At 41.8% G+C, this 24,998-nt stretch overlaps 1 protein-coding gene across 1 annotated transcript; it reads right to left on the bottom strand.

The window, feature by feature from the left end:
- Positions 1-241: 241 nt before the first annotated feature.
- ATMIN (ATM interactor) lies at positions 242-19,854 on the bottom strand. Its single transcript, XM_032770613.2, has 4 exons — positions 19,542-19,854; positions 14,029-14,154; positions 12,379-12,578; positions 242-11,426 (listed from the first exon to the last, which is right to left on the bottom strand). The coding sequence occupies exons 1-4, from the start codon at positions 19,779-19,781 to the stop codon at positions 9,590-9,592; spliced, it is 2,403 nt and encodes an 800-aa protein (XP_032626504.2). The 5' UTR covers positions 19,782-19,854; the 3' UTR covers positions 242-9,589.
- Positions 19,855-24,998: the final 5,144 nt, after the last annotated feature.

Genomic DNA, 24,998 nt, shown 5'->3' with positions numbered 1-24,998 from the left:
GGAACTAGAAACATTTGACTGTTTTCAGGATTAATGGGGTTTTTACCCTTCATAACAGTGTCTTCTTCACGAGAGGCTGAAGAATGTGGAATACCAGAAAGAATTGTCTTTTCAAAAATAACCATCATTTTTCATTTCTTCTATAGCTCTTATTATAAGTGATGCTCTACTGCTTTCCCGAACAGCAGGTACTTTCTGGTGCCAATTTAGGCACAGTCATATAATAAATACAGAACAAAAATCAGTTTGAAATTAACTTTACTCCAACATATTATGCATCATTTACAAGATTACTTAAATTCTTCATTGGTGAAAAGCACTGTAACACTTATGAATAACTTACTTGTAGCTTTATGTACGTAACAGTACAATTTAGAAGATAACGTGAGACAAATGCAAAAAAAATTTTTGGCACAGTTTTTTTGCATGCATTATACTAAACAGTTTCACAACTATTAAGACAATGTTTCTTCTTTGGGATTGCCACTTGTAAATTTTATATAAAACAAAAAAAACCCACTTGCTTCTGGCTGTTTATTACAATTTAATTGGCTAAAATGGCAAAAAAGTCAAATAGGAACATCCTTCTGAAACTAAAGTTTGTCCACTAGAAGCTAGAGTGACCAGATGTCCCCATTTTATAGGGACAGTCCTGATATTTGGGGCTTTTTCTTATATAGATACCTATTCTCCCCCATCCTGATTTTTCACAGTTGCTATCTCATCACCCTTCTAGAAGCTCAAACTTCATACGGTGAGGGGATGAAATAGACTTCTGATATTTCAAATGTGGTTGACAAAAATCTAGCTGCTTTAATATGCTTTGGAACAGACTCATCCATGGAGTTTTGTACTTACCCATTCCAAATAATTTAAAATACAAGTGAAACAATCAGGTGCTAAATTATAGTAAGTGGTTAAAATGAAAATAAGGCCTGCTTGAAAACATGGCTCATAGCCCACCTCTTCCATATGTGCTCTTGCAAATATATGTAGAGTACTGTCTGCTCTGCAGCCAAGTGAGTGCTTGAAACATGCACTGGCAAAACTGCACATTCCAAAACAGAGGCCACTGTTTGAAACTTATTAATCCACTTGATGTATTGTATCAGCAGTTTTTGAATCTAATGTTTTCCACCTAAAGGCAGTATAAAGGTGGATTTATGGGACTGTAAGTCAGAAGCAGCTCAGCAGATTTCTGCTACTTAAAAAATATCAGCAAACTCATTTGGGGATTTCCACTACTCCAGTTTTTAGTGAACTGGAAGAGTTATGCACATGCAAAACAGACAAACTTTGCATCAACCTGACTGCAAGTCAAAACAGAGTTGAACAATCTGGCCTTTTGAGTCTATTAATTGCGTAGCAAAGGAATTTTAATAAGAGAACACACTCTAGCTGTAGGCTGGCAAATTCTTCCACTGACTTGTTTGCCATTCAAGCATGTAGACTTTAATTCACATCAACTACACCTCTACCCAGATGTAACGCAACCTGATATAACGTGGTAAAGCAGTGCTCGGGGGGAGGGGGGGGGGGGGGTTGTGCGCTCTGACGGATCAAAGCATGTTCGATATAATGCGGGTTTCACCTATAATGCGGTAAGATTTTTTGGCTCCGAGGACAGCGTTATATCAGGGTAGAGGTGTACTTTAAAAAAACTTCAGAGGTTTAGAGAACCTCTGAAATTCCTGCAAATTTGCACCATGCATTCAGAAAAAGCATGGTCACTAACATACCCTCTGCTCCCACATATTTACCACCTAGTGTTTATAGAGAGCATTATGAATGGAAGCCTGTTTGCAGTAGGTTTGTTGAGACACAAGCACAGCAGCATTTTTAAACAAATCAAAGTGAGACTACAAAGGCTCACCTCAAAACAGACATTTTGATGTACATTTATTTGGAACAACAGAAATCTTCACGTGAAGATTGTGTTGCAAAATGACAAAGAGCATCCCCAAATTAGATTAAAGCAAAGGAAACTATAGAGAATTACTCTGCACAGCTTTCATGATAAAAGATCTTTTAAACATAATTTGGTTGACCTCAGTGTTGTAATTTCAGCACCAGATATTCCTTTATTAAATTAAGAATGATTTACATTGACTGTACAAAGCATACCAATACTATCCACATCCGTGCTTTATTCAAATACGTTCTACACCCGTAATTTTATATTAGATAACCTTTTAATTTAAAACTTCAACTCTTCCAATATATATGCATCTAAAGTTAAGAATGTGAGCAGTACCACTGAAATACATTACATTATTCATGTGCTTAATGTTAAAAATGTACCAAAATATTGTCAGGACCAGGACCTTAAATAGCAAAAAACAGTCATTTTGTTAAGTTAGAAACATACTCTATTACCTTTTTATGCTATTTCAGAGTAACAACAAGTAATAATCTAGATGTACACATGAACAACAGCGGAATTTAGACTCTTAAAAAAGGCATAGCATATGCATACTTGGAGGTAACATTTTCAAGGGAAATTTATGAAAATGTAATTTGGGAAAAAACAGATGTGGATCTGGAGTGGTTTATAGCTTGAACAAGTTCAGCGAGACCAGTTTTACAATCTTAGTTTCTTTAATCTATTTAACTCTTAGCTGAATATAAATGCTTTATGCTGCTTTAGGATTTCAGATAACATCGAAGAGAAGAGTTTCTACACACCAGCTACTTCATTTTGTGCACATAAAAGAATACATGTATATTTAAGAGAGTTAGATTTATTATCCTAGACTGCCAATTTCTGTCAGGCTGAAGAAACAAACTTCCCTGCAATTTAAACAAAGTGTTTTTTCAGATCAGCTCAAATAAGTATTTACAAGTGTATACACATAAATGGATGCCTGAATATCTCCATAGTATAAACAAACATGCCTCCTCTCTGTTATCAGGGCTTAACGTAAACTTTTACCTATATATATATATATATATATATATATATATATATATATATAGACAGACGTCAATAAAAATGCAAGGCAACTCAGTTAAGTTTGACATATCTAGTTTTTCAGCTGTCTTTTTGCTTATATTTTGCAGAATATAAGAAAGGGGCTGCGTCCTGAAATTGTTTATGTCTCCTTTGGATTAATGAATGAAAGTGCAATATGTGTAATTTGCATACAAGTGTCAGTATTCTTTCAGACGCTAAAGCCAGTTTTTTGTTTTGAAGTTGATGTATGCATATGTTCATGTCCAAATAACTACGTATGTGCACATTACTAGTATGCCACTTCCCTGCCCAGGTGCATGCAAAATCCCTATTTACAATAAAAGCACTCAAATCCCTAAAGTATGTAAGTTAGAAGTGTCTACAATTGCATGACTTCTCCATTTAAATGTTTTGTCCATGGTGTTTCTCAGTAAATCTGCATGCCATGACGGTTATGTGGATGTATCCAAGAGACAGTATAGACTAGTCTCTGGCTTGCTTTTACAATCCTTTGAAAAACTGGATGCTTTAGACAGACAAGGTAACATGCAACTTTATTTACAGGCAGCCAAAGAAAGTAGAACACTTTCATCTTAACTCATGCTTCAGGGCACAGTAAAATGATTGTGACAGACCAGGGAAGAATTCATCTCTGGTTGAGAGAAAATTTTGCATGGTTCTCTAAAGGTCCGATCCAAAAGCCCATTGAGAGCAACAGAGATACTATCTACTCCAAGGACTTTGGATCAGACCCTAGAGTATTTTAGGGTTTTTCATTTTCCTCTGAAGGATCAGGTAATGAGCATTGCTAGCAATAGAATACTGGATTTGATTAACCAGTTGGCTGATTCATAATGGCAAATCCTACATTCAAGTTTCCCCCCCACAAACAAATGGGTCATGAGATGCATGATTAGGTGAGCAATCACAGCACATGTGAGTCTAGAATGGAAGTGGAGTTCAGAATGGTCTAACACAGGCATAAGAGATCCAACAGTTGCAAGGATGAGAATTGGGATAAAGCAGGAAATGCAAGAAAATAGTGCAAGTATGACTATTTGGAAACAAGTTTGTATGGAGAGGCTATGGGGAAACCATAGGTGCCAAAAACAAAGTCTCCCTTTATTCACCAGCCAGCCCATTACAGCCAACAAAAGGGTAGTGAAACATCTCTGTCATTGTTAACAATACTGGAAAGAATTCTGCGTAACATCAATTTTGCAGGCTGACACATTTAAGGTAGTTCAAATTATTTTGGAAGGGCAGCGCAAGAAAAATTGAAACTGAAAAAAGAAAAAAAAATAGTTTGGAAGAGTTAAATATTAACTGAAGATTTCAAATCAAGTTTTAATGCATTTGTGAGTGCCTAGCACAATAGGGCCAAATTTGGTTGTGACCTCTCTTGTCTAGTACAAGTGTTAATTAAAAAATCCAGAACTAGGGATAACTTCCTTTAGTGTAAGGCATTTTCCACAGCCTCATTTTCAGGATTTCCAATGTAAGTAATTTTCTATAATCAGAATGAACACATCACATTTGTTTAGACTGTAGGTAACTTTGGGACTCAAGTGACCCATGTCCATCAAAACAAGGTATATTTACTGTTAAATTGTTTTCACGCCACTGGATTTTATTTAACAGTTTCAAATTGTGGTAATACCATACTCAGTTAAGGTAATAGCCCAGTATCAAATGTTAATCCTGTGGGGCTGGGAGGAATGGGGCCAATTTCAGCATCAAAGCCCTATTGTATTACTGTTCTTTGTAACGGCATATTTTAGAGAACTGAAATAAGACAACTGTTCACAGGAACCAGCAGTGTAAACTCATTTCTATTGAAAAAATGCTGCTGGTTTCCTTTAAGCCATAGTCACTGGTAACAGTGCATCCACAATTCACTCCTTTGTAAAAAGAGTTTTAGGCTTAAACCAAAGAAAGAATAACCTGCAGCTCAGCATCATGAGCCCGTCGGGTTGCTAGCTATTTTACTTGGGTGGCTAGTAGTGGGAAACTTACCTGCTGTAATTCCACTCTCTGAACGCATCACAGAAATTGATCCACACTCTTGAGTTTTGGACTTCTGGAACAAAACCTGAACTTCCAAAATGCGAAGTTGTGCAGGGCCGCTGAGTCCCCACAACATCTCCTCTTCTACAGAAGGTGGTACATTCCACCTCTGTACAACATGCTTGCTCCCAGTTGCTGGTTCTTTTTGAGCAAGAGGCTGAAGCAATTACCTATGAGAACTTATATATCTAACCACTTCACTTTGAGATGTCAGTATAATCAGTGCATCAGCTGGATGGTCACAGCCATCTATGCACTAAGAAATGCATTCTCTGGTTCTGCAGTAAAGCAGTGGGAAAATACTCTTAAAACCAAAGCATAAACATTGTTACAAATAGTAACAGATAAGATGGATTCATCCAGCCATACTTTGTCTCTCACAAGAATTGGATGGGTGAAAAGGAATCCAGTCATACATTTTCAGAGAATCAGAATTACATGCAAGTAATTTTCCCTTCTCTCAATATACCATGCTGACTGGGTTCCTCCTTCTAGAGACCAAGAAACTTGAGGGGAGTTTCCACATAGCAGTAGACTCACCAAATCATGGAGAACTAGAATGGCGAAAGGCTGTTTTGTACACTCAGGATTGTGGAGACTTCCAGGACACTCCCCCATCTTGAAAACGTCAGGGATATATATTAAATAGGGGACAAGGAGCATAGGGCATGCATTGCAAGACAGGCAAGCAGAAGGATTTGTTGTTTACATTACACAATTTCAAGCAGGGGTACAGATGACCACCAGCTAAGCCTGTTCGCTTGATTATAGCACATTTAAGAAAGCAGGAAAAGCCAAAAGCTTCCCCAAGAAAAGACTGATTTGACAAAGGAATATCCTGCAACAGAACAGTCACCTTCATCTAGCATATTGGTTAAGTCCTACATAGTAAAAAGGGAAACATTCTCAGTTTTGCGCTGGGAGCGGTGATCAGAAAGGATGGGCTATAGATCACTTCCATCAGGTCTCCAGAAACAAAAACTTCTACATAGATGAGTGACTGGTTAGTGTCAAACACATACCCAATACCTCCCCTCTTCCTGTAAGTAAGCAAGTGTTCCTTTGTCTTTGCAAAACTAAAAGCAGGATCTTGGGTCCTTATTATTACTAGTGAACAAAATATGCTAAGGAGCTGATCTGGGACCTGTGCATGATTTTTAAAATGTCCAACTAAGGATATACTTGAAGGGATATGCCGAGTGCTTAATCCAGCTGCCTCCTTTCTGCTGCAGCCAAAAGGGTTACTCCTTTAGTCAATAAAGTAACTGGACATACACCAGCTTAGTGAGAGGCAACACAAATTGAGGATAAGATACTCAAGTTTGAGAGAGAGAAGTCAAAAATCTAAAGCTCAATAATGACCCTAGATTAGTAAACATGCCCCAAGGCTACCAAAGAATAGACCAGAGACTGCACTGAGCTCAAGTAGCCAACACACATCCCAAATACATCTACAAGTAGACAATGTGGCTACCTAAAGGCAATTACCAATTGGACAGCACAGGAAGCTGCATAATTTGACTTAATAGAATTTGAATGAATGTCTGGTGACAATAGTTAAGGGAGAGAGGTTCAGGCTTCATCATTTGTCTATATGAACTATGTATTTTGTTCTTTGAACTTCAGGCCCACTGGAATCATGTCTTATAGTATATCCAACCACAAGTACCAGAATACTACTGCAAAAATTAAAATTCAAGTTTCACTATGGTCTGAGCTGGTACCTGCCACCTTCTGGCAAACAGAACACAGTGTCTCACGTTTCTCTCAGTTTATGAAGACTGCAGGACTCAAGGCCTCTGGACAGCTCAAACTGGGTACACTGGCGCAAAGCACAAACCTTATCTTCTCCAAGGCAGACACAGACAGGCAAACCTCTCCAATAAGTTGTTCTTGTGCCTGGGAGTGGCTCTATGATACACTGATGTCTATGTATCTGACTTCCTCATCTGGAGGAATCATGATGTCCAATGCCCCAAGATACCTACAGACAATACCTTACTGATTGGCACACTACAGCAGTGCCCCAAAATGCAGCTCTGAAACACTGGCCTGAAGAGTACGCTGCAGAGCCATAGAAATTAGTGTGCCTGGGAGCTCAGGGATGCAACCCATCCACTGCACATCACACTAAGCTACCCCCATCACAGCAAAGTTTGGAGTACTAAGACAAGTGATCATGCAGCAGCTGGTGTTGGGTAAAGGCAGTCTGAAATGCTCCGAGGCAAAGCAATTCAAGCCATGAAGAACTCCCCCATAGAGAAGCCATCAGCACCTCAAATTTACTTCCTCAGCACTAGTGCTGTGGGTGAACACCTGCCTAGTGCAGCAGGGGAACATCTGGGCAATGCACCCATACATCGTGTGAATTACTCCATAGTGTTGGTACCAGGTATGTTAAGGGTGACCTCTTTATACACAAACAGGCCAATGCTTCAAGTCCCCTCAAAGATACCGACTGGCACGCTAGTCAGAAATACACCAAGCCTCTGTTCCGAGGTATCACCATGTAGTGCTGACCCAGCATATTGGAAGTAGGAACAGCAAACGAGCTCCAGGGCTCAAAGATGTGCCTGTGTTGGGAGAGTATCACTGTAGTGCCCAGCTCTGATGTGATCCAAGATTATCTGCTACTGCACCAAGCTCCAATGGCACAGCAAGACCTGATCGATCAGTGGTGCTGTCAGTGCCCTGCAAGTTCACCATACTGTGATGAAATGGGAAGGCAATCTAGGCCCCAACATTACAAATTCCTCTGATATGCTAAGCTCTGACAACACACTAAGACAACAGATCTTGCTCGTGTGTGGAGGCATTCTGACCCCACTGCAGTACTACAAACACCAACGGAACCACAACCATCTGAATCCTGGAATTGCACTGCAATTGCCACTATCACTCAGGCTGCACCAAACTAAATCGCACTTTGAGTCTCGTACCAACACACAGAGGATTTTGCCTTTTACACACTGATCTTCAGAGCTGTGCCCTTTCCTTAAACTGGAGACAGGAGAGCATGGAATTGGTTCCAAATATTTCTGGATAGCACACACAGGTGCTCTAAGGCAAGGCACAGCCGCTACCAGCCTTCCAGACTGACCTTCAAGGGAGAACTGGATGATCCTGAAATAAAGTTACAAGAAAATACAAAAGTTAGCAAGACCTCAGAAATGCTAAAAGAAAGAAAGAAAGAAAAAAGTGATGCAAGGCTGAAGACTGGAGCTCACAGCAAAAATTCACATCAGAATAACTGCCTCTCCATTGAAATACATGACTGTTGTAACTGACCAGTTAGGAGAAGACAGTAGATGACGGAAATCTCCATGCTTCCAGTATCATCAGCTTTTAACAGATAACTGCTGAAGGGGAATGCTTTACAGTGAAGCCAGGGGCAGGAGTGGCTGCTGAGCCCACTGTGCAGAGGAACAATGTACCTGCTGCTATACAGAGACGTCAGCAGCCTCAAACACACTGAGCTTTGAGACTTCTACCTAGTCTTGTTCTGGAAGAGTAAGATTTAAGAGTAGTAATTTAGTCAACACGCTATCAGAGAATTCAGTCATTACAAATCTAACAGTTTCTATGGTCTTTGGAAAGGTTCATAGTTATACTATAACCAATATACTATTCCTCAAATTAGCAAATAACTGTGCTATTGATAGGTGAATTATAGTGTAACCCGATTTGTTCTGATCTTTCACTCAGACATTCTAATATTTAGAATTTTCTTGATTTTGTTTGCATCAGAACCAGAGTTTCTTGCAAATCACAGTTTAGGAACACAAATCCCTCCTTGAAAAGTCCAAAAATACTTTAGACCTGGAGGCTGTTTTATTACAGTATGTGCAGTGAAGTTACTGCATGATAACTTTAAGAGTTAAGAATCTGAAAAAGTTTTTATACCCCCTTAACACCAATGCTGATTATACCAGTTCAGAAAGAAGTAAAAACGAGTGTTGCTACTCACATTAGTCGCACTTTAAATTATAAACGCAATAATCAGCAAATTTTGTGTTCCAGGTTCATTTTTGGGAGAACTGCTTGGAAACTACATCTACTAATAAATTCCTCAACATCTCTTTTTGTATAGGACAGGTAAACCTTGCCATATTATAATCTAAGACTTTAAAAAACAAAGCAGCTTATGCCAATAAGGGCTTTTTTGGTGAGCAAGATGTGTTAGAATTAGATAGGCCTACTTTTGTGTCAAGGCAGTAAGCCTAGGTCTGAGCCAGACGTATACAGGTATAGACAAATATAAAAGCCTGAACTGAGGTTCAATGGACATGTTGATACAGCTTTGTAACACAGATTAACAATGGTAGGCACCACGAGAACATTCACTTTGAAAGTTCAAACTTGAATTAACAGGTTACAAACACGTATACATATTCTATGTTTAAGTTACATATACAACAGCTTAAGCACCTTATGCATGAAGTTTTTTTTAGACCAACTGCATATGGGCAACTACATTCAACATAGATATCTTGGTCAGTCCCTTCTACCGCTCCCCACCCCAATAACTTAGTTTCAAATCACAAGGAAAACAATTTTATTAAGTAGCACTCAATGGCTTGTTCCAAACTTCTGACAAACCAAGGAACACAATTCTGCACAGGTCTGTGTTTCTACTGAACTGAACTGTGACTCCATTGTATTCCAGGCCAAGTCAGCCAGAAGAAAGTCATCCATAGCTGTCTGTGTCTCATTGCTGGTAAGAAATAGGCTTCCAAGGGTCTCAAAGCAGCTATCCATAGTCTGTGTTTCAGCACTATTCAGCTCAACTTTATTTTCTATATTTTGACAAGGTATATTTTTAGCAGCAGAGGGTATTTCTGTCTGGGTTTCGGTATCAGATGAGTCAGTGCTCATGGAGAAGCTGGACTGCTTCAAAATACTTCCCAAAGGCAAATGGGTGCTACTGTCTAGGAAGGAATTTAAGTCTGTCTGTGTCTGAGTATCAAACATTTCCAAACCTAAGAAGTTGGAATTTCCTCTGCAGCTATAGGATTGAGTGGCACTGTCCGAAAAAAATAAGTCAGTCTGTGTTTCAATATCCAGAGATTCCAAGACCGGCTCAGAGTTCAGGTTACCAAGTTCACTCTCCTCAGTTTGTGTTTGAATATTGGAAGCTGAAAAGAACTCTTCAATGTCAAAGTCTATTCCTGTGCTCTGTGTAGAGCCAGATGGCAGATGCGTATCAGCCCCAGAGCTAGTATCAGACAAAAGACCACGATTATCCAATGTCTGGCCAGACATGTTACCTGAAAAGATGTTTTCCAGATCACTTAGTAAGTCCATTGTCTGGGTTTGATTATCTGTCATATTTTGCTGTGGGAGTATATTAGTCTGTGTATTGAAGTTGATAATGGGTTCAGATTTTATTGTATCCTGACTCAGGGTCTTGCAGTTACTTCTTTGTAGCAATCTTTGATCTATGTTTGCAGTCATTAAATTGTTTTCTGAGAGCCCAATCTGGGTTGAAACATTGTAAGCTGAATGAACACTGTCAAAAATGTCATTGCACATTACAGCCTGGTCCATTTGTACTCTTCCATCAATAGAGTTTTGTGTTCTATTGGTTTGAGTCTCTCTAGAAACAGCACATGACTGGAAACAAGCCTGAGCAAAAGCATCAGTCTGGGCAGCTATGGATGAAGTCAGTTTAGAACTAGGCAACAGTGTCTGAGTCTGAACACTAACTGGTAGCGAAACCTGTGAACTGAATGTCAGGTCCGTTTGAGAGCAAGAGGATACAGAAGAATCAGGAGTCCAGGCTGCAGCTGGCATAAAGTTTTGTGAAATGTAAGATAAGTCAGTTTGTACATTTATTGAAGAGATTTTATTCTTGTGACACATGCTCCCCAGCTCTTGTACTGTATTATTTGATGTGATCTTACCCAAATTGACTTGGACGCTGGTGCTAATTGGTTCAACATCACCAGAATCTGCTGTTTTTGAAATAGGCACTGTGTCTTTAAACACAAGTGCTTCAGCCTCCAGTGCTGGTATCAGAATTCCTATAGATTGAGGTAATAAGTGAACAGTACTCATAACAGAGCCTTGATTATCAACAGTCACTACAACAGGTTTGACAGAGGAATCTGTTGCAGACACAAAAATAGGCAAGTGAGCAAACTGCATTACTGGAAGTTTAACCAAAGCTACTCTGGGCTTTGGCAAAAGCATTTTCGGTGTACACTTAGGCTGTGAGAGCGTTTGCTTACTGACATTAGAACTGCAGGAGCCTTCAAAGGAGGCCATTAGTTTCATTTCAGATGATTCCAAGTCCTGAGTGCAAGTACTACTGGTGCGTGCACTGATGAATGCTTCACTCGCTTTCTCTGCCAAGTGCTGATTGGAAACCTCAGTGCACATTTTCCTTTTCTTACTAGGTGGATCCCTGTAAACATGATACATTAAGAATTTATCTCACAGTTTAGAGACCAACAACAAAATCCTCCCTCCCAACTCTTTCAATCATGGCACTAGCCTTTGTGGGAGTAGAGGTATAAGTTAGGTCTGAATTGGTAGAAAAACTAATCCTGATCATAAACTTTTCCTTATTAAAGAGAACGAGGAAAATACTAAAAGAGCAACCTCTCAGTATTTTGGGTTATGGTGTTTAAGAAAACGTTCAAAGAGATAGTTACAATCTTACAGAAAATTGGAGCCTAGATTTTCTAACCCTTGCATAACATGAATGCACAAGTATTCTAATCTTGTAGCATTTCACTCTGCAAAATACATAGTAGGATTCAGTAAATAGATTGCTTCATGCATGCACACTATTAGGAAAATTTATGCACCTTTTATATATGGCAATTTTTCATACTTATCTTTTTATTAACTGCCAACCATTGTCTTACTAATGAAAGCAACTGACACATATGGTGCTGTATGAGTAAAAATATGTAATTAACATTGCTTACTTCAGGCTACAGAACTGTACTGGGTGTGCACATTCCCCGTCCAAGAGCATTCCCTTTCTACTTTTATAGCACTGCAGGTCGCACAGTTCCAACAAAAATCAGTTGCAACTCTAACAACAAATGCAATAAATGTCATCAGCAATAAGAAGACCACAGCTGGTAGCACTTCTTGTGCTAGACACTAGAAGCTTGATCTTACATATAGTACTGGATACGCAATTCCCATTGCCATCGATGGAGCTAGGACTGCTGTAAGTAACGGAAGGAAGCAGCAGCAAACTGCATCAGTGTTAGTGGGAGTTAACTGCATGTAGGTACGAGATCAACCGAAAGGAGTTAATTATGAGGCACATGTAGGAAGATGTCATAATACTTAATATAAAATAAATTAAATCACTTAATCAATAATAACTTCACTGTTACCTGTGCTCTGCAGGGATCTCATGGCCAGTTCGGTAAACATGAGACAGTAATGCTGTTCTGCTGGCATAAGGGCACCCACAAGTACACTGGAAAGTCTTGCCACAGTCTTCTATATGTCGTTTCAAGTCCCATTCCGTGCCATATGAGTTGCCACATTTATCACATTTGTGCTTCTTTTCAGCATGCATTTTCATAAAGTGCTAAAATTCACAGTGAAAGGTAGACAAGTTAACAATACAAAGGAATTGGTTAAGAGGTCATTTCTTTACAAGACAGACACAGTGTTAGCACATGCAAACAATTTAGGAGATATGCTCGTCTTGGAGAAGAGTGAAAAAACTATCCTTAATTAGAAACAGTATTAAGGATTCAATAGAAATTTTTAGGCATTTCACTGAAATTTCAATATTTTCTTGCACTGCTTGAGGAACGAACAATACAATACTATTCTAAAGCAGTGAGAACTACAGAATGAAGAGAAGTCTAGTTTCATTGTCCAAGTTAAGGTGAGGGCAAAAAGTAAACAATGAAAAGTAGCTTAAATTAATTTTAATAGTTTTAATTAGTTATTTGTACAAAAAACAGTAGTTTAAATATGATTTTACACCATCATTGACCTTCTAATTGATTTCCATTGTTTTACTTGGGAATAAGTCTTCATACAATACCAGAGAATGAACCTGTAGGCAATTTTATATCATCAATTCCCACAGCTTTTAGTTATAGATTAAATACTGCCACTTAACATTTACAGGGCCTCCTCCTGTACCATTGACATCAATGGGAGATTTGCCATTGACTTCAGTGGGCACAGGATCAAGCCCACTGTGCTTCTCATTCAAGGATCTTGCTGTTTATTAACGTTAATTAAATAATCAAAATTCCCACCCTGAGAGAGGCAACTCTCTCTCTCTTTCAAAAAAAATAAAAGGACTAGAACAAAGAGGGGAGGCTAAGTGAGTTGTCCAAAGTTTCCATAGCAAGTAAACAGAACTCTTTATTTATGGCCCTGTGTGCTAGCCACTAAACCACATCACTACCATGCTGGATCATGCAGCTGACTGACACTGAAGATGAGTCACAAATGTTGGCAGTTGGATTTTCAACAGAATTTAATACTTTTCATAAAGAATGCATAAGTGATTTTTTCTTAACAAGAGATAATCCTGATTAACATGCAACAGAAAGTCATCTGTGTAAAGACGTCAACTCTTGAGACAAGTCTTATTTCTTATCCATTTAAGATGGCTAATAATTTTAAACCAGCTTATTGCCCTTGGACTTTTTGTTATAATTGGACATTTATGGAAAAATGTTAACCACACGTAACTCTTTGGAAAATTTGCATCTGAATGACCTTTTCTAAGTTGTTCATTTTTTAATCAGTTGTTTTTTTTAAATGAGAACATGCTAGTGGCTGTTAGACACAAAGGCCCAAGTCTTCCAAAGTGGATGTGCAAACTGCCATCTGCACACAAACTGGGGTTTCTCCGCACACTTGCTCTGCAACTCGAATATACACATTGAGATGTCTGGCACGTGTGTTTGGATACAGGAAGGTATATGCACTCTTGAAGATTTGGCCCATGTTGTCCCCAGATTCCTCTTATACTATTACTCAAGGAAAAGCAGTCCAGAAAAAAAAAATACCTGTTTTACAAGTGAAAATTGGGAAAATGGTCTGTTTGGTCCTCTAGGGCAGCCTTCAATAGGACAGCAGTAGAATTTCTGTGTAGTTTTCAAACCCTTCCTTATTGATGCATTTATTTTTCCATCCTGAAAAAGTACATTTTCATTAAAAGCTGGCAAATGGGTCTGTACTACTCTTAATACAGTGTTCAGAATACAGATTAAACTTTGCTCAACATTTAGTTTACCAGCCTTGACATTCAAGCTGAAAACTCTTTGCTAAGTGAATTGGTAAATTACCCAGCTCAAATGGAATTGCTTATCTGTTCAGATACTATTTTGTAACTATACCAGCAGAACTCTTCAGGAATCACAACTGACGATCCGAGAGCAGTCTACTATTATTTTACTTCCAAATATTAAATTCTCCCCACCACAGAGGAAATACTTTCAGAATCTAAACAATTTAGACATGCTATTTCTTAACTTTTTAGGGTCCAAAATGAACGGAGCGAAAGCTCCAGCCTCTACACTGCATTTCACTAAATATTTACAGTGTTCCAATACACTGTAGTTTTAATTTTTCAGAATTGCCTTATGCTTGGTGTTTCCAACCGCTAAGGTTTCTACTTTACAATTTATATTTGCCAGGAACAATCACACTGCCATCAAAGTTGCTGAAGCAAGTAAAATTAAAGAACAAGAGTTCGACGTGCCACTTAGTAAACTTTTTGTGTGCGCTTGTACGCACTCTAGATGTTCACAGCACCATACTACAGAACCAGAATACCATTAGGGACAGATTCTGCTTAGTTGTCTCAGAAAGAGAAATCTGCCTCATCAAGGAAGATTCCCTCACTCTCAATCACACTATTCTGCTTTCCACATATTTCAGCCACCTGTGCCTGGACACTTCGGGATAGTAGCAGGTTACTAGCTAAGAAGGAATTTTGGACTAAAATACTCAGCTGCACCTGAGCAAAACACAGTGCTGCTGGGAAGCATAAAGACAAAAGCAGCACCTCTTTTGTCCCTCCAGATCCTGCAACTGGCTGGGAAGCCAAACTCCAGGCACTACAACCCTGGAGATCTCTCTCTGGTACCAACTTCTGCAGAGTGAAATTAGATTTAACTTGATCTAATGCCTCTTTTCATGGGGGTTGACTGCTAATCTGATGTTGGATCCAGGGATCAGTCCCATGAGGTCTCCCTGATGATGGCACAGAGCCTCCACTGCTTATTCATGCAAGCTCAAAGTGTGAAGGCCCTATAAAGAGCAGCAATCCAAGTAATGGTTTACCATCTCAGGCAGAATAGCAGGTACCCACATCTGTCTCCAGAACATAGACAGACACATCACAACACTGCTTAAATACACCCTTCTTACCAGAGACCTCAGAGCCCTGACAGACATATTAGTAATAGCCAGAGAACCTTAGGGCCAAAAAAAAAAAAAAAACAAACACCAAAAAACCTACTAGTACAACAGGGCAACACCAGAAGTTGAGTTTGGGATTAAAAAGACCCCAAGAAATCACCCTGGGAACAGAAAGAAGGTCCCTGCACCTGACCACAGAAATGCATAAATTGAGGTAGTTTGGAACTGCACAACATTTTTATCATGTCTGCTTCAAACATCTTAAATGAGAAGGGTGCTCATGTAGCTCCAACAGGCATCGTTTTCCAGAAAGTTCCCGCAGCATAGCATGAGGTGAATCCCACAAACAGGAATAAACAAATGTCACATTAGTTAGCTCATTTTTGTCAAAGTGAAGCTTTAACAGCTGCCAAACCAAGATAAGTTATGTCTTCAATTAATGGAACATAATCAGTGCTATACAAGTTTGTCAAGCAACTTATGTTTCCATGCATTCAAACCTGGTTTCTAGTAAAAGACATTTTGTTGCAAGATAGTTTTACTAATGCTACAAGTCCATACAATGAAGTTCAAAGAATCTAATGAATCAGATGGTCAACTCTCTCATTTCACCAAAAGAAAACCTGAGAGATTCTTGAACTTTGTCAATTAAATGTGGGCCTTGGGATTCATCTTTGGCCCCCCTGCCCAGTGGGGGCTTCGGCTTTGATCCCCCCAGCCAGGGCAGTGGGTCTCAGGTGGACTCAGGCTTCAGTCCCCCACTCCTGGGGTCATGTAGTAAATTTTGTTGTCAGAAGGGGGTCGTGATGCAATAACATTTCAGAACCTCTGGTATGGTAGGTGCGTAAAGAAGCAGGTAGTCTCACCTAGCGGAATTCTCAAAAGTGCCTAGACACTCTAAGGTGCTTTTGATAATTCCACTAGGTGACTATCTGCTTGTATAGGTACAGTTGGACTTAACTGCTAAAAAGGTTTAGTAAAAGAGGTAAGACGTAAAACAATGCTGAATATGGAAGAGGCAACTCTACATATATTGGTAAAAAGTTTCCTTAGTTGGGACTATGTGTATGTAGCTCTACTCAAGTATCATTCAGTCAGTCATTACCAGATAAAGTGTCATTAGAATCTTTATCTCCAAAAATCTAATCTCCATAGACACTATATGTCTGAGCCACACCAGTGTTCCAATACTAGCCTGAGCAATTACCAAATGGAAAGCTGAGTACAAGGAATCTCATGAGTGTACCCAGCACTGTGATAACAGTTCTGAGAGCTATTACAGCAGTTTATGTGGAGAAAGAACACATTGTATTTTCTTCCATGATAGCAAACTTGGAACACAACAGTTAATTATTGCAGTAACTGTGGTTCAAAATGATGGCCCACTTGGATCCAGGAGTGCTGCGTGCACCACAAAGCACAAGCTCGGAATGTTTAGAAGAACAATGTCTGCTGAAACTGCGCACAAACCCTATGTACCCATTCTGTCCCTCAACCCCAGGATGCATCAGCTGATGCCACTCAATTCCTTCTAAATCCTTTTGAGCCAAGATCCACACAGGCCAACTCGATCAACAATCAACAAATCTAACTGGCTATTTCACTTAGAAAATATGAGGTTTTGGTGCCCAGGGAACTATTATATGTTTGTATTCCTGTAGCACAATGTGGCTGGGGCCTCCAGATGCCACAGCAATACAAATAATGAATAAAATGATGAATGATCTTTGGAAAGAAAAAACCCAAGCTACTCTTAACAGTATCGGTTATTCTTGAATCTTTTAAAAAATATATTAAAATATACCACACACAAATACCACAGAGACAAACCAAACACTAAGTACACATATACTGTTAAACAACTTTATATATTTCACGCTGAAGGGTGTTTTAAACAAAAAGCTGTTGCTAGAAAATGCATCATTCTCCCTATTGTAATAAAATAAACATGATACACTAATCTAGAACAGCCCATCAATACCTTTATAAATCTTTACAGTACTCTTTGAACAACAGTGACTTTAGAAACAATTGGACAGTTTACTGAGTTTCTGAAGAATGCTAACCCTTGCAGAGGGCCTCAAAACTGAGAATGGAAGCTCCTCATCTAGACATTAGATAAACCAGAAGGCAAGAAGGACCCAGGGGACACAGATGTAGTGCTAGACAAATGGTAGGCAGTCAATGCTCAAGTACACACTTGGGGTCAGTATGTAGACCTGGTGTGTATTACTTTCGTGTATGCTCAGGGTTGCGGGCACCAGAGGTGGCAGTCAATATCAGGACCAAGTGGATCTAGCTTAAGTGCAGACTCATGGATTTTGGTACTTGGAACCGACAGTCTTAGGTGCATACCAAGAGCTCCATAGGCGCCGACAACGTGGGTGCTCCAGGGCTGAAGCACCACAGGGAAAAAAATAGTGGGTGCTCAGCTCCTCTCCCTCTCCCCCAGAGCCTCCCGCACCCTGGCAGGCCCCGCCGACCAGTGCCTCCCACCCACCACAATCAGCTGGAACTGCGGGGGGGAAAGAGGAGGGGTGGCAGGGCATACTCAGGGAATGGGGCAGAACGAGGGTGGGAAGAGATGGGGCAGGGCCTTGGGGGAAGGGGTGGAGTGGGGGCAGGTCCTGGGGTGGAGCAGGAGTCAAACACTCCCACAGAAAGTGGAAAGTTGGTGCCTCTGAACAACTAAACATGGTGGGTGCTCAGAAGATCTCAAGGAGTGAGGAATAATGGGGACAAGCAGGGGTATCTGGCTCTACATTTGCTTACATCATGCTTAGTGCTGGAGAGTTTGATTCCATGGCCTTCCTCAGGTGTATGCTAAAAGCCAGGAAAGTTTTTTGGACATGCAATTGTAGGAGGGAAGTTCAATATGTGGGCCTTCATTGGGTTAGGGGATTTTTCAGGGGTGGATGGGAGGGCCTGGTTAGACTTGCTCAGGTGTATGTTCAGGAACAAACAAAATACAGGGTTCAGCACCTGGACCTGGAGGATCTTGCTCAGGAAGATGCTCATGGCAACGGGGATTCGGTATCTGTACCCAGTGGACTGGGGGTTAGTACCTGGACCTGGTTGGGCTTGTTCAGATGCACACTCAGGGCTGGGGGTAGACAATACGAAGGGTTTAGTGTACATGGGCTCAGGTAAGTGATCAGAATAGGGAAGGTTTGGTACTTGGACCCAGTGGCCAGAGATGTGTTGATCTCTGGATACACTGTACCTTGTTCAGCTGCTTGGCGGTAGAATAAAAGGGGTTAAGTATCCAGACCAGCTGGGCTGGCAGAGGGTCAGTACCAGCTAAGTCTTGCTGGGAGCGGGGAATAATAGGGTTTTGGTACCTGGTCCCAGCGGGCCAAAGGAGGTGGGTCTTCCAAAGGGGCACGCTCAGGGCAGGGGCGGGTCAGTAGCTGGACCCGCTGGGCTATGCCCAGGTGCACGCTCAGGGCAGGGGACGGTCAGTAGCCGGACTCACTGGGCTATGCCCAAGGCAGGAGAGTATTACAGCCAGACTCGATGGGCCGGGGACGGTCAGTACCTAGACCCGCTAGACTATGCCCAGGTGCACGCTCAGGGCAGGGGCCAGTCGGTAGCTGGACCCGCTGGGCTATGCCCAAGGCAGGGGAGGATTGTAGCCAGACTCGACGGGCTGGGGACGGTCGGTACCTAGACCCGCAAGGCTATGCGGTGCACGCTCAGGGCAGTGGCCGGTCAGTAGCCGGACCCGCTGGGTGATGCCCAAGGCAGGGGAGAATTATAGCCAGACTCGGCGGGCCGGGGATGGTCAGTACCTGGACCCGGTGGGCGATGCCCAGGGGCACGCCCAGGGCAGGGGACGGTCGGTAGCCGGACCTGCCGGGCGATGCCCAGGGGCACGCCCAGGGCAGGGGACGGTCGGTAGCCGGACCCGCCAGGCGATGCCCAAGGCAGGGGAGGATTGTAGCCAGACTCGACGGGCCGGGGACGGTCGTACCTAGACCCGCCGGGCGATGCCCAGGGGCACGCCCAGGGCAGAGGACGGTCGGTAGCCGGACCCGCCGGGCGATGCCCAGGGGCACGCCCAGGGCAGGGGACGGGCGGTAGCCGGACCCGCCGGGCGATGCCCAAGGCAGGGGAGGATTGTAGCCAGACTCGGCGGGCCGGGGACGGTCAGTACCTGGACCCGGTGGGCCTTGCTCAGGTGCATGCTGAGGGCCGGGCTGTTGGGCAGGACCTTGCCGCAGCCGGGCACCGTGCACAGAATGTTGGTCCGCACGGCCCGGGACAGCTCCGTCACCGACGGCCGCACGAGCTCCCGCGGGGCAGGGCGGTCCGTGTCAGGGGCCGAAGCCCGGGGCCACCCTGGCCCCTCTCTGCGCCGTCCGGGCTCTGCTGCCGCAGCACCTGGCGCCGCCATGTTGTTTTCGGCCGCTTACAAACAAACCGGCCTAGCAGCAGCAGCACTTCCGGGTGGGCGACGGAGACGCCTTATCATTAATCATCTTGTAATTTGAATATTCATAAGGGGTGTGAAGACACTCGGCGCTGGCTCCGCCCACAAATACTCCTTCGCTCCGCCCAGCATCGTCTAATATTCAGTTTTCATTGTACCGCGGGGCTGGGTCGGGTCGGGTCGCCTTGTTCCCGAATAACCGTCACTCTCTTCTCACGGCGGGGCAGGGGGATGGGGGCGGGGAATGAGGGCTCCAGCTCAGGGTGCAGGCTCTGGGACCAAGGGGTTCGGAGGGCAGGAGATCAGGGCTGGGGCAGGCAGCTCATGGAAGCAGCAGCACGGACTCCCCCCCCCCCCCCATGCAGAGGTGCAGTCAGGCAGCTCCACGCACTGTCCCGTCCGCAGCACCGATTGGCTGCAGATCCCAGCAGCGGTTAACTGCAGAGCTGGCACGTGAGGCAGATCACTGCATGGTGCACGGTGCACCTACATGTAGGTAGCAGCGTGGGGACATGCCACTGCTTCCTGGAGCTATAGGAGGCAGGGAGCCTGTCTTATCGCTTCTGTGCGGCTGACTGCACTTTTAACCGATTGGTCAGCAGTGCTGACCAGAGCCACCAGTAGCCTTTTGACCAGGCATTCTGGTCAAAAAATGGACACCTGGCAACCTTAATCTTTGCTCTGTGAGTCATTGAGCTAGTATAGCACCCTAACGGCACCGGGCCCCAGCTCGAGAGGAGATCAAAACATCCCCACACTGCAAGGCAGCAGACTAGCGAGAGTGGAAGGATCACTGTCATGCTGCAACAGATGAGGGATCAAATTATCATTAGAGGGTAAGGTGATTAATGATGTAGGGCTAAGAAGCCACGACAGGGTGAAGGCAATAGAGAATAGATTGTGACAGACTAACTAGATAGCATCAGTCAGTGGTTGCAGTATGAAGGGATGGTACAAAGGAACATCATAACTAGGGTGGGGCAAGCACTGCTGGGGGCACAAAAATAGGGCAGCACAAGACCTGGACCAAACTCCAGGGGTCTAGTTTGGAGAGGGGCATTGCAGGAGCAGAGGTGCTGGTCCAGAGCTGCTTCTGCTGGGTGATCACTGCCTCTGCAGCTAGATGCTGGTTCCTAAGTCCTAGGGCTAGTCCTCTTCCCCTTCTATATGTACTGGGCACCTTATATGGCCACAATCCTGTTTTCTGTACAATGGGATGGGGATGGGGAAGTGGGGGGGGGGAGTAGAGGCAGGAGGGAAGGAAGGGGGATGGGATAGGGCAGGGGGAAAAGGATAGGGGAATGGAGTAGGGGAATGTGGGAGTAGAGGATTGGGTAGGGGAAGTGAAGAAAGGAAAGGGGATGGGGTGAGGGGAGTGAGGAAGACAAGGAAGGGAATAGGGGGAAGCAGGAGCCCTGAAGTGGGCCCCTGGCAGTAGGAGCTAGGACTCCCCCATTAAGCCAATTAAACTGCTGCCAGTTGCCCATCTGCAACACCAACCCTCCTCCCCCCAGTGGCTGCCCATCTGCAATACCAAATGCCCAGTCAGTGGAGGTGTTTAAGAACAGGTTATACAAACAGCTGTAAGGGATGGTCCATTCCAGTTAGCTCGGTCTCAGTAGAAGGAGTTGGGCTAGATGATTTTTCTTGGTTCTTTACAGACTCAAGAAGACAACACACAATTTCCAATATATCTCAGCCATAAGGGTGAGAAACTCAAATTTAAAAGCATTTAAAATTGAGATCGTGAATGCTATTCTATGGCAAAGGGTGAAGGCCTTGATAACTTACACAGCATTAAGACAAATGACATGGCTGGATTTAAACCACACTACAACTTTAAGACACTCTATAATTTGTCTCCTACTACATCCCCCTACTCACTTCCTAAACCTTCATTTTCTCTCACTGAGATCACCATTCACATCTCTTTGCCTCTTACCTCCTATGCACCAATTCACGTTGATTAAACTAAGGTAGGCCATTTCTCTTTCTAGCAGTAATCATATTTTGAAATATCATAGCTGATTTTTTATATATATCTATGGGTTTGATCAACTTACAAAGCATAGTTACTGTCAGGATTCTTAACCCATTATCACATCCCTTCATCAATCCAGATCCATGCCTATGCTTTTGTGCCAGATTCAGCTTTGACTCTTCTCCTATGATCTAACTCCCAAGCATATTACTGGTAAGAAAATTAAAAAAATACCTAATTCTCACATACATTTAAAGTAGAGCTTACATAAGACATATTTAAAAAAACCTAGGTAGTATATTTGATGTAAATGGATGATAAAGTTAGGGAATTATTGAAAGACTGCATAAATGCTGCAAATACAAAATAAACTATTCTTTCCAACTCTCACATTTTTCATTGGCCTTATAAACCTGTATAATCCAGAGTTATGGATATGACAAGGTAATCTTTATGCAAATATAAGAATCTGTAGATTCAGGATTAAGGACCTTTTCATTTTCCTCTTCTGATTATGCATTTGCACCAACCTTTTAAAAAAAGTCCTTAAGTCTATGAAGGAATACACTGAATATGTTCATTTTTATCTCATGTGATTAGTGAAATCCTTTTAATTAACTACATAATTATCCAGGCTCAGAACATTCCTGAGGGTTATAAAAATGTAGAAGTTGACAGCAAGCTTTCTCCTTCAGGCATTAACAGAAATACTGCATTTCAAAACATTATTTTAATCCACTTAATGTATGGGTAATAAATTATATGTACATTACCCATAAATCTTATACTTTGAACATATGTCCTCCCACTATATCAAAACAGGAAAATACACTTCTCTAAATGAAAGGAAGAAAGTATTAAAAACTACTGATTTTATTCTTCACCTTCTCTCCTTGTGGTTAAAAATAAATGTTACATGAAAATCAGATCTGGTGTGAAAACTGAGTTTAGATACATAAATATTTTTTCTACAGTAACTGTGGTTCTTCAAGATGTGTTAGCCACATGGATTCCACTCTTGATGAACATGGGCATTGTGTGCGAGACTACATTCTTGAGGTCGCATTTGTGCCCAAGTGTCCTTGTGCTGCACACACCCCAAAGAACATAAAGGGCAGAACAACCCCAACCATCCCTCAGTTCTTTTGCCAATATAGAATCCCAGAGTAGACCCGGGGGGGGGGGGGGGAGGGGGGGGGGGGGGGGGGGGGGGGGGGGTGGGGGGGGGGGGGGGGAAAAGAGGGCGCAGACTAACAAGCCGTTCCTTGTCTGTTTGGAGGTGGGTACTAGGAGTCCTACTTAAACAAATGACTGTAGGACATGCCAACCAAAACAGGCATTGAATCTGGAAAAAAAACTCTTCTGTGATGGTGGCAGACCAGGTCATGCTGGAGTGTACTCAGGTCAATTCACTTGTGTCTTAGTATAGATCAAAGTTATGGTTAAATGTAAAGGTGGGGGGGTGGTTTAAACTTCATGAAAATGAATGGGCTGTTATTTGCATTGTTTTCACTTATCTATTCCTATTATAATGTAATGGTAAATATTTACTGAACAGCCATACTTGAGTCAGACCATTGGTCCATCTAGCCCAGTATCCTGTCTCCCTACAGTGGCCAGTGCCAGATGCTTCAAATGCACTGTGTATACGCCTGTAACTAAATAACCCATCAAAGGAAAAACAGCAAAAAAAAGCCTTCATTAGCATTGTACAAGTTAAGGACTTCAGCATTTTCTGTTAATTTCAAAGCAAGTGGCCATTCTGTATGATGGTTGGAGGTCAGAAGACTAAGTGCATTCCTCACTCACTGTCAAAAGAGAGCCCACAGCTTGTCATTGTGCAGTAAAGAAGGAATGGGCTCACTCACTGAATGAGGAGGAAACAAAATATCAAATGGTTCCTCCTTAAGAGAGTACCATCGATCCCGTGCACTGAATGAGGCAGGGGTCCTGTCAAAAAAGTATGTTTTCAACTAATTAAAGATATCAACATATGCACACCAGGGAGCCAAATTAAAGTTGCACAGGTAACCTTAATTCTGGCATTTCCTAACTTTTGAGCACTTGACTTTTCAACCTTAATGTTTTAACATGTTTTTGCATGTTAATTAATTATAGAATGAACTTATATTAAATCTGCTGAGAATTGCTGAAGATAATCAGAAGATAAATACTTTAGATAGGGAACTTTCATTCATCATTCGTGGATTATGCTTTTATAAGTAGTCTTGCCTTTCTTATGGGGATTGTGGAGAGGCCTTAGTTTGGATCATGAATTAAAAACAGACTCTTAAGAATAGTAATAGCACAATATTACACTGAAACACTTTCAATTCTGCTGAATTTTAGTTAAAAGAAACTTACTTATAAAATAGCAGCATAGGTCCAATAGCGTACAATACAGAGGATTCAGTTTATAATCATTACAAAAAATATTCAGTATAAATGGGTCATAACGAAGTATCTCAAGCCCAACAAAACTTCTACCAAGAAGTTCTACTTTAAATTTTTATTGGTCCTTTCAAATGTAACACACACAAAACATAACAAAAGAGTCTGGTATACTATACCACAATCCTCCTGAAAAATTCTCTCTGCATATGGATATTATCTAAGCAAATAAAACATGTGAATACAGAGAATACATCAACAATAAATTGCTAACCAACACAAAATCTAAGAGACACATTTTGAACAATACAAGCGATCTTCAAACCAAGTCAATTACATCTGTAGCTTAAAATATTAAATGGGCAAAATTCAAAATGTCTGTTTAATTAACACTTAGAACTTTACCGCAAACCCTATTTCTGCTTTAACACTACATTAACTTGGTTCTGCAAATCTTTATGTACACAAAGTCAAAAGTTTTAGTGTGTAAGGGAGTGTGGCAGGATCAGAACCTAGACAGATACGCATTCAGAAACACTACTTCACAAAATAAAGTTATACCAACTGCATTATGTTTTACAATAAGATCTATGATGAAATCTCAAGATACTCAAAGAAAAAGACACAAGTATAATTAAAAATAGACAAGTTTGTTACCTGCTGTTGCCTTAGTGATTACTAACTTTGGGTCTGATATTACATCCATTAAAGTCAGATGGAAAACTTTGCTATTGGACTTCATTAGTAGCAGATGGTCTCATCTTGAAAAGGACTACTTTTCAGTGAGGTACAAAACACATGTCTAACTG

The sequence above is a fragment of the Chelonoidis abingdonii genome, chromosome 19 (assembly GCF_003597395.2).
Source record: "Chelonoidis abingdonii isolate Lonesome George chromosome 19, CheloAbing_2.0, whole genome shotgun sequence".
Taxonomy (NCBI): Eukaryota; Metazoa; Chordata; order Testudines; family Testudinidae; genus Chelonoidis; species Chelonoidis abingdonii.
Note: the sequence above shows the minus strand (reverse complement) of the source record. Positions and strands in the feature narration are given on the sequence as shown.